Consider the following 10,719-nt stretch of genomic DNA (forward strand, 5'->3'; position numbering starts at 1 on the left):
CAAATGGAGCTAGCTGTTGTACAAACATAGCTAGCTAGCTGTGGTATTTGTTAGAAATTGGGAATTCAGAGCTTGACGAGACCTGTAGAGACTATTTAATACAACTTTCTTCGCATTCTGCCAGCAGTAGGGGTATTTTGTGTAATCTGTTTTTAAATGTAATCTTCACTAAGCAAGGTTCCAACACCAATTTGTGTAGTTTGCTTTTCCCATCTCGTACTCAAAAATATTACTCTGCTATCGAATCTAAAACTTATTTCCTGCAAATTAAGGCAATTCCTTCTCGTCTTTTCTAGACTGGAAAAAAAAAAAAGTAGGCATAAAATAACGTAAGGTGGGTTTACCATTCAAATGAATACAAAGGCCATCAAACCATAGGCAGCACGTACTGCTGCCTGGTCTGACTTCCATGTCCCCAGCTTCTGCAAATCAGAGCTTTCCCAATGTCCACACACTTCTCCCTTTCCATTTTAATAAACACTTCACCTCTCCTGTCTCAAGCCAATCTCTTCTAACTTTTCTGTAACGTGTGCCTCATTTCCAAATCAGAGCCACAGAACACGGTTCTTTTAAGTTTCCCAGCAAGCTGCTACTGCCATCTACCCCATCCGTAGGTAATGCCTGTCAGTCTCTCTGCTGATCAGTGCGCAATGAAACTGCAGCGCAATGAGCCAAACAAACTGCTTTGCGTGTGTGTGTCAGGCCATATGTACAGACTTCATTGACACAAATAATTTCAAGTTTATAGGTAGTTTAACTGTTAAGTAGTCAGCATCCACTCTTGTGGGACTGGTCATCCAAGCTAGAGGAAATATTTTTGATTACTTCAGCAATTGTAAACATTTTCAACAGTGTAATAACAAAACATGAACACCAAATAACAAATAGTAATTATTATTTCTAGTACACAAATTCTGTAAAAGTTTAGATAAAATACAGCCACGCTGAAAACATTTCCAAAAGCAGAATCATTCACACAGAGGCTTGCAAACATCAAGTACTGTAAACATGGTTTATATGAATTATTCTTGACACATGATCAAATGTTTGTTGTTCTTACTTCTTCTGCATTCAGCTAACACTGTCTGTTGCCCAGGGCACTCTTGATCTAGAATCTAGAAAAGCATTTAAGCACTTACTGAACTTCTACTTAATAGAAGGAAAACAGAAGATGTACATTAAAAAAAAAAACCACATAGGAAGCAGCTATAGCACAATTCTCCCATCCCAAATAAAACTGAAGTAGTTATATGAATTGTATCTACAACATTCTTAAAATAAACACACAGAAAAGAAAAAGATATCTTTACTACTGAGAAGATGGAAAAAGTGGTGAACTTTCAAATATTCCTTTGCACAGAGAGTAAATTTTTGTTTCACTGAAGTAAACTGAAAATACGAAAATATCTCTTTGGCTTCCATGAAGTTAAGTGCAGATCCAGGCAAGAAACTGCTTTTATTTGTAGACAATGTCAATCAGTACCTGAAATTGAAAGTTGATATAGCATTCTTCTCTACTTTTACTGGGAAAAATAACTGGCTTAAGAAGAGAAGATGTACAAACAGAATTTGTGATTTCCTGCAATTTTACAGCACTCAGAATAACTTAGTTACTGTGGGACTTACACACCTCACACTTTAATATGTATTTATCTTCACAGATAAATATGAGCTAGGGACATGATACTCATTTTGTCCTATAGATCAGGAGCTCGGTCTCACAAATAAAGGTCATTTGCCAAAGCTCACAGAGGAATGTTTTGGTAGAGCCATCTCTTACCTCTCTGGTACTCTCTCCTCTACCACATTACCAGAGGACAGCCCTTTGGGTGTGTGTCTTCTGGCCCCTTCTGCCATACATCCCCCAGGTCCTCCTCAAGCAGAGCACCACAGCAGTCACTAGCTGCTGAGAGCACCTGACACCAGTTAGTAAGTGATAATCAATTAGGGGAAGAAGTAGTGGAATAATGATGGTATCATCCAATAAAATTCAGGCTTTCAGCCTTAACTGACTCTTGATTATTATTATTATTATCAAGGGATAGAAGTAGAGGAAGGAAAGCCTGTCCAGTTTATACCAACTGAGGAGTTAACCTTTTAGCCACACAGTTGCTGATTTTAATGGACATAATTTTATCAAGACATTGGCTTCTTTTTTCACATTCTACAAAAATAGGTTTTCCTGAAGTTTCCTTATTTCCTTTCTTACAAAATGGATGATGTGCCAAAAAAAACCTGAATTGTTTGTCTTTGTTCGGGCTATGGAATTTCTCTGCGTACTAGTGGCAGCCTTGTCACAACATAGGGTTTCACACAGATTCATTTACACAGCCTTGCAGAGCCATAGGCCAGGATACAAATTTCCACTGAACTAGGGATTTGTGCATTCACTCAGTGAGGATGCAAAAGCTTTGGCCTAAGGTCAGGGTGTGAGACTATTCAGAAACTCTATTCTATGAGAGCATCTACCTAGTGAGAGAGCGCAATACAGTTCAACTCTGTAAATTCACGCTTCAGTCTAAGGCACATAATAAGCTTTTCACAAACAAGCCTTATATTCAAGCAACTGGCTTTTAGACAGCTACAATGCAGGAGCAGAAGAAAGCACAGTCAGTAAATGAAAGTTTGCAGTGGCCCACTTTGATTAATCACTACTAATAACTGTCAATAAATCAATGAGTAGGTACATCAAATATGTAATTTTAAAACAGCTTTAAACAATAACACTGTATATCCAGACTAGTAAATTAAACAATGCCTAGGAAACTCCCAGGCATTGGAATAGTACTGTTGATGCTGATTAGCTGGTTTCGGCCTGAGCCAAATTTTGGAAGCTTGAGCCTTCCAGGAGCCATTTCTAATAGATAGTTCACACATACACAAGCATAAACAAGGGCTATTCCAGTTTGTCTCAACAGTAGTAGTGTTCCCATGCAGGTTTTATTTATTAGAACAGACAGAGCCCAAGTGTGCCATTTTCTGTAATTAGGATTTCTTTCATTTCAAGAACTTAAGATTTTTGAAGATACAGCTCTTTGGGAGCGCTGCTTAAATAGTTAGAATTGAGAGGACTTCCCTTTTTTTTTTTTCCTCCTGAAAAGGACATAAGAGAAGAAAAAAATGAAAAATACTACAGAAATAAGAGCAGGATGGAAATAGACATCATTGCAATATATAAGAGATCAAATACGCAGCAAAGGCCATAAATACCAATGACTCAGTTCCCCAGAGTCCCTAGTATCACACGGTTCTCAGAAATGGATTTAGTTACGGTATTGATGAGGAAAGAGATTATAAGGCTTGAGGCTCTGCAGAAGTTTGACCTTTCTCTTGTTACGCTACAAGCAACGTATGCCACGTCAGATGACATTTAAGAACCTTCCTGGTTTTACCGTTTTCCCCGGTTTTAACGCTTTACTGAAGAGCATTGACTGAGATTCTTTTGGTAACAGGATTTTCTTGTTAACTGACATTCCAAATTATGTTGGAGTGATTTGAAACACTCACTGAAAAAGGGAAAATTACTGACTCAAAGCCCCATGGTATGCACGATTCTGCCATATAGGTGCATAGACCAAAGGGTCATGCAACAGTTCTCCCGCTGTCATTGTAATGCTCTTTCAAAAGGCCACTTGCGCTGGTCCTCCTGTTCTGATCTTTTCTAAGGACACTCCAGGTTCATCAGAGGGGATAGAATTAATTTCAGCCGAACCTCCCTGTGCAAAAAATACAAATATGTTATTGTCACTGGAGTATGCATCTGAGCTATACAAATACAAAAATCCATAATGTCAGTGTAATATTGGTATTAGTTCTGCTGATATTTTCCTTATATTAACTTGTTTTGTTAATAGACTATTTTTGCATACTTGAATCTATAGTAAGCATTACTGCATTTATTCTTATTATTAGATAAGCTACTTAATGTTTTAATTTTTAGCAATATTAACTTATCACAGATAAGACTGTGGTTGCAAAATAATTATAGCATCCAAAGTAAGTCAGACAGATAAAATTCACTTAAACTGTTCAATTGTCATCCTTGATGCAGGACCTTTAATGACAATTAAAGGGAGAATAAAGCTGCAAACCAGGAACCACTCATGGAAATGTGAGCAAGTACTACTCAGGAAAGGAGGTGAGCTGAGGTAAATTAAACTTTGATTACCAGATGACTAAATTTAAGAATGCCATCCAGCGGCAAAAAAAAATCCCAGTGGAAAAGCAACTACAGTGCAAATGAACACCAGAAATCTGAGTGAAAAGTGAAAAAATTGGGAAGCTGACACTTCATATTCTGTAATATATACAGACAATATACATACATAAACAAATATCCAAAAACTTGGACTTACCTTTGACTTTTTCCATACACAGCTAACACCAATAATTACAAGAATAAAAAGGAGCACAAAGGAAATGCTGATTCCTGCCACTAGAAGAGCAAAAAGAAAGGCACCCATGACTCTAATCCATTAAGAAAAGGAAAAAATTAATACCTACATTTCTGGTAGATAATTATGCAGCATTAAATGGTTATAGGTGACACTAAAATCTAGGTATTTATTTTTTCTACAAACAAAAATCTCATTCAAGTATGGATTTGTACAGAAATGAACCAAGCATATTACAGCTCATTGCAGTCGATGATCTTTTGGCAGTGCAAAGTATGTGCTATATTCATCTCAAATCTTAATATACCAACACTTACTGCTGCTCACAGTATTATTGGTGCTACAGATTTTACTGAAAGAAAAAGCCCCAAATACTAATATCGTAATAAAAAAGTAAATTAATATGGTTTAGTCTAGTAGTGTGATATTCTAATTACTCAAATCACCAGAGAAATACAATTATTTGCAATTAAGAAGTGCCTTTAATACTTTTTTATAAAACCAGAGTTTTTCAGGCTCATGTAGGCAAGTCCATACATAGCTTTTGTTTTCTTTAACCAACCGCAGTAAAGTAAGTTAAAAGCTCAAAACTTAGGTAAAGAAAAAAAATATTTAAGCAGAAATATATATATTGAAGTTGCCAACGTACCTAACAGAGTTGACAGAGGTTCTTCTATTAAAAGGAAAAGAATAAAAATTAGAAACATGAGAAAACTGTACAACTATGTATAATGAAGCTAAAGCAATTTTTCCTACCTTTTTTTTTTTGGTGATAACAAAGCACTGAATTTACAGTCAGGTATTAGAAGGAATCTAACTCATTATTTCCTGCCAAAATAATAGATTGCAGCTATTAACTATTCTGTACCTACATTCACCATACTTGCACGCTGATTTCTGTTTGCTCTCCTTCATATGTGCTTTGTCTGTTTGGCAGGTAAGGCTTTGTGTGCCAGAGCACCCTCACACATTTAGAGAGCTATGCATTGACATATATTTATAATTAGCATCACTAAGTCCAAGTCAGAACAGCAGCTTTCTTCAGATCCTGCCATGCTGAGTGAGGGAGGAGGAAGCAAGCAGATAAGACTGTTGCTGCCAAAAGTTTCCTCCTTATTTTTGCCTTTCTTCCATCTTCACCACTGAGCCTTGAGGAGTGTCTCAACATAAGAAGCACAGAGAAGACAGGAGGAAGAAAGAGGGCAGGTAAAATTCCTGACTCTGCATCTAGCAACATTGCCCTAGCAGCTACTTCAGAGACCACCACCACACAAAGCCTCACAAATGTAGGAATTAAGAAAGCATTAGCATTCTGAAGCCCATAGAATTTCATGCAGCTTGTAGCTGCGATTGTAAAAGCAAAGATGGGGCTTGTAAAAGCAGTCACTTCATAAAGCCTCCAGAAGGATCAGCAGGAGCAGGGTATCAGTTGAGACGCACACAGAGGCAGGTACTGGTGATCCTGCACAGAGGGGTGTCACAGAAAGAATCAAGACACTTAGCAGGTCTATGGGGCCTTTTCCTGCTGCTTTCTTCCTCATCAGTTTTCTCTCTTTTCTCACAGAATACCAAACTATCCACTGATCGTGAGAAGTGCCTGACATTTTATACTAAATGATGTATTTTCTGCTTCTTGATAGACAATTATTTAGGCTGTGTTATTTGAGATGTCTGAAATATTGTTTGTGCTTCAGCTTCCACCTCTGTAGAAACAGAGAGAAACCTGTTTAAAGCAATCTCAGGGTTATATTGCTGCTAAATCAGTTTGTGCTTGCAATTTTTTGAAGGCTTTTGGATAGAAAGAGTCATCATGTAGAAAACAACAAGGGAAAAATTGAACAGTGCATTCACAAGACTCGGGTGTGCACACTGGGGGAAGAATGAGCCAGGATTTGGAGGAAGCAACAAATTAAAACACAGACCTGGAATGGGATCACTCCTATGATGTATTCTTTTTCTTCCAGGAGCTTGTGTGACTTCAGGAGTAGATGAGAAACTGTATAATGTTGTTGTGGTGGTGTTTGCAGCAACATGCGTATTGTTAGAAAGGTATCCTAAAATTAAAAAAGAAAGAAATATTGCTAGAGGATGCCATACCATTTATTATTAAGGCTGTTTGATAATTTCAGTTATAAAATCCACTTTCAAATGCTCATAACCTGGACAATCTTGCCTGCTGTTTTGAAATTTGAAATATTTCCCTCCATCTGACTTTTCTGTATGAACATTTCAGTTGAAATTGTGAAGATGTTTCTCAGAAAAAGTTCTGAAAAAACAAGACTTTCATTTACTCAGCTTAAAAAAAAAGGTATTTTCATAGACATTCTTCTCAGATATTGTTTCCTTGCTTTGGAGTAAGAAAATGAAATCCATAAGGGAGTAGGAGCAGAGCTATAGCCTTTACTAGATTTGGGCACTCTGTGAAAATTAGAAAAAACATTTTCATTTGCTTTGATGGGGCTGGATAGGATATGGCAGCTAAATACACCTGGGATGTTTATTGATATTCATCCTCGTTCTCTCTTTTCCTCTTGCCCTATATGCTTCTCAAATGGGAAGAAGCAATCACGTTAATACAGATGATGACATTCATTAGCTTGCTTTAGATAACAAATTAAAACATACGTTCTTTCAACCTTCCTCCCCAACTTCAATTGCAAATTAATGAAAAATATTGGGGGAGGTGTGAAAGATACTTTCCCTGAACTTTTTCTGAATGACAGGAAGAGAGGAAAACTATACCCTTTGTTAAGTTATGGGAGCATTAAGAAGACACTTTCTTGCATAGTCTCAGCTGTGACATGAAAAACAAAACCAAACCTCTCTGTGGAAGCAAGTTTAGCTAGTGAAGTTCCAGGAGGTTCCACATGGGAAGTAATTGGTTCTGAAACAGCACAGGGGGACAAAGCTGTGCCATGTGAGATTCTTGGAGATACAAGTTTAAAAAAATTAACACCATCAAACATCTTACATAATTCTGATCTCCTCTGAGATCTCATTATCTAGAAAGTTCTTCCTAGAATTACAGCATCATCTCCAGACATAATATCCACAGCTTCTCTGGAAGGGAGCAAACAGATGCACCCATGATGTTGCAATAAAAATGAACAAAACTTACAGGCTGATGCTGCCTCTCTGAGAATATGCTGCACTTGTTCGCAATTGGTTTAAGTTGGTCACTGCTTAGGAGAAAAACTTGCTTTGTCACTTTGAAGCTTTTATAGGACTCTGCCAAGCAGAGCACAGAGGGGACCTGATGATATACATATCTCCACGAACTCTTTTGAAGAGGGATGGCATAAATTCTCAGCTAGGCTTGTGCTCTTGAGACCATATGTATGTTCACGATAAGAATGTCCATTAGCCAACCCCCTCCACCTCTTAGCACCTTCTTAAATTCTCCCTCTGTCGCTGCCCTTAGTGAGACAGAGCTATAAAGAAGAAAGTGCCTTATGTCTTCACACCAATCTAAGCCCATTTTTTTTTCTTTTTCACAAGGAAACAATGTTCTAGTGAAAATTTATGAAACCAATACAATCTCTCACAAATTCTAACCAAATATAAAATAATTTCATTATTGTCTAATATGACACACAAACTATGTAAGGAGTCTCTGTTGTAGCATATCTAGTCACAAATTCTGAATATTAAGCATAACCATTTTTATTAGACAGAAATGATACAAGGGGCTGGGGTTCTGCCAGTCCTAATAATGCAAATTCTACTTCTACTTAGTAAATTTACACAGTCTTTGTGGAATGATTAGGAAGACCTAGTGCTTATTGTTAAATGGTGTGAAGTAATTCAACTTTTTGCTTTGTTTGCAGCATCCCTGAGATATTGCCACTGTACCTGTAACTGGCAGTGCTGACAAAAAAAAAAAAAGGGATGAGCTGTATGTGTTGTTATTTCTCTAGTTCTACTATTGATTGTTAGAATATTGATCATTATTGATATTAACATTTATTTTTGTCATTCATTAATGAATCTAAAATTACTAATGTTGCAAGAAGTCTTACCTTTTACAGGGACATGTGTCTTTCTGTATGTGCAGATTTCTTTAAATGCAATGACTTAACTTATTCTTGAAGTTTTATTATTAAGGGTGCTACAGATTATTTGCATCGCAAAATAATTATATGCTTTTTAAGTGAGTTATATCTTACTGATAGAGATGTAACTAAGGTAATCCCTCATGTAGTACAATAATGAATAGAGAAAACACCTTCAATGATTGTACAATGATTTATAGATCAAGTCATAAGAATTAACATTTAGAATATACTTAGGAAAATCTTCAAAAAATAATTACGAGTATTAAAGAGAAAGTAATAGCTGAGAAAACAAATATAAAGACACATTCACTCACCTGTAAACAACAGAATGAGCAAAGGTATTGTCTTACACATCTTCATTTTTCTCTTTTATATCTGGAAAAGGCAAAACTAGTAGAAAACAAACCTGAAAAATCCTCAGGTCACTGTGCCCACAGCAAAGAAGCTGCAGCTGTTACCCTCTGAGGCAACAGACCTCCAAAGCCTAACCCTGCTGCACTTATCATTTCCTGAGCTGGTTATTGGCTGCATCAGACTGTTTCCTAAAACAGCTGTTACAAGGGCTTAGATGCCACGTAGGCTGTGGAAATCCAGGAGCTTTGGGTGTACTGAAAAGAATTTACTTAACTACCAAGTGAAGTATGCAGGGAGCTTAAAAATTATGAGACCAACAGCTAAAGGACAAGTTCTATTCATATGTAAAACAAGTCCTGAACTGCATATTTATCAAAATACTCTGGTTGTGATGAGGATATTCTCATATGCTGCACCTACAGAGACTTTGTGTAGATCTCCAAGCTCTTTGTCAGCATGGAAAATGTATCCTTTCACAGATGGAAAAGCCTGGACACATGGAAGCAAAATGCCTGTTGGTCACAAAAGACAATAATTTTCTTTTGCACTAGTCACAAACCATAATATATTCCTAAATATTCAGTGCACCATAAAAATAAGTATTCAAAGCAAAAACATTGCCAGCATGTAAAGCCTAATGATTAGTCACATACCTAGTTATTTAGGGTCATTTAAAGAAACGGTATTATGCCTTCCATAGCTGCTTCCCAAGTGCATCTCAAAATTGTTGGTCAGTGTTCCGGCTGACACAGGTATGTACTTCATCCGAGGGTATATCACAGATGGTGCTGAGTTAACTATTGATAACTCAAATAAAAAGGAAATAAATTTGTCAAGCAAAATGAGTTTGCTTGGCTAGCTATCGTCCTGCTGTCAAAAATCTCACCCTCTTTTGCTGCTGAGACTATTTCTTTCCAAGTGTACGATAGTACAGCATGGAACACTTGTGTCTCCATGGACTCATGCACTCATTGTTAGCAGGCTTTTCCTGGATGTTCCTCAGCCATGGACCTCCACGCATGACAAACATACCAGTTAGAATTTCAGGAGTGACAAGTTGCTGTAGCACCGAATATTAACAAAAAAACCCCACAACTGTTTACAGTCTCTCTATATGAATAAAGTGCCAAATGGCATTAAAACCAAGCAAACAGGAATAACAAGCATTTGGATAAACGTCTCCATTCCACAAGACAGCATAATGCTTGCACCAATGTTACATTAACAGCTTTTCTTCAGTGCACGCATCCTTATCTTTCTTCTGAACATTCATTTATTCCTATTTATCAGGTCATAGCAGACCTTTGCAGTAAGAAACGCTGGCATAGAGTTTTCTGCTTTCCAAGTCTACTGCCGACCAGCACAAGAAATCTCTTTCATTATGCATCTTTTTTCTTTCAAAGACTGCTCACAAATTATTGTGTAACTGACATTTCCTTCTCAGACTTTATTTGAAGAATATCTCCCATAACATTTATGTTTTCTGTCTCTTCTAATAATACCTTATTAATGATTTTACTGGAGTAAGAAATGAATATTTTCATGCATCTCCTGTGCACACCAAAAGAAAAAGTATTGCAAATTCACTACACAAGTGGAGAACCAAAGCTCCTTCTGCAGCCAATGGAAAGAGGCAATTCAGAAGGAGAGCCCCAAAAAGGCACTGTGAATTTCTGAAGTGCCAAAGCCTGTCCATCAGTTCAGACTATAAAGACTGGTCTTTTTTTTTGCCTGAAGTCTGACCATCTAGTTAACTTGTCTAAAAGCTGTCCATTCTGCCTACCTTTTCTACCTTCACTCACTTCTAAACACTGAGGAGGGAAGAGGTACAAATAATGAATGCACCTACCCAAAGGAGAGGAAGAGGGTATATAAAATGTGTAGGATGCTCATTTGCAACTAAACATAACAGAAAG

General features: G+C 37.1%; 1 protein-coding gene across 2 annotated transcripts; it reads right to left on the bottom strand.

The window, feature by feature from the left end:
• Nucleotides 1-878: 878 nt before the first annotated feature.
• Nucleotides 879-8,966, bottom strand: LOC147600849 (uncharacterized). 2 transcript variants are annotated; one of them, XM_086747359.1, is made up of 5 exons: nt 8,764-8,966; nt 6,317-6,448; nt 5,044-5,067; nt 4,356-4,435; nt 879-3,716 (listed from the first exon to the last, which is right to left on the bottom strand). In XM_086747359.1, the coding sequence occupies exons 1-5, from the start codon at nt 8,807-8,809 to the stop codon at nt 3,621-3,623; spliced, it is 378 nt and encodes a 125-aa protein (XP_086603485.1). In that variant the 5' UTR covers nt 8,810-8,966; the 3' UTR covers nt 879-3,620. The 2 variants fall into 2 exon arrangements, with proteins under 2 accessions (XP_086603485.1, XP_086603486.1); XM_086747360.1 differs by lacking the exon at nt 5,044-5,067.
• Between the last annotated feature and the right edge of the window lie 1,753 nt (nt 8,967-10,719).

Source organism: Chlamydotis macqueenii, chromosome 4 (assembly GCF_036417535.1).
Source record: "Chlamydotis macqueenii isolate bChlMac1 chromosome 4, bChlMac1.mat, whole genome shotgun sequence".
Classification (NCBI taxonomy): Eukaryota; Metazoa; Chordata; class Aves; order Otidiformes; family Otididae; genus Chlamydotis; species Chlamydotis macqueenii.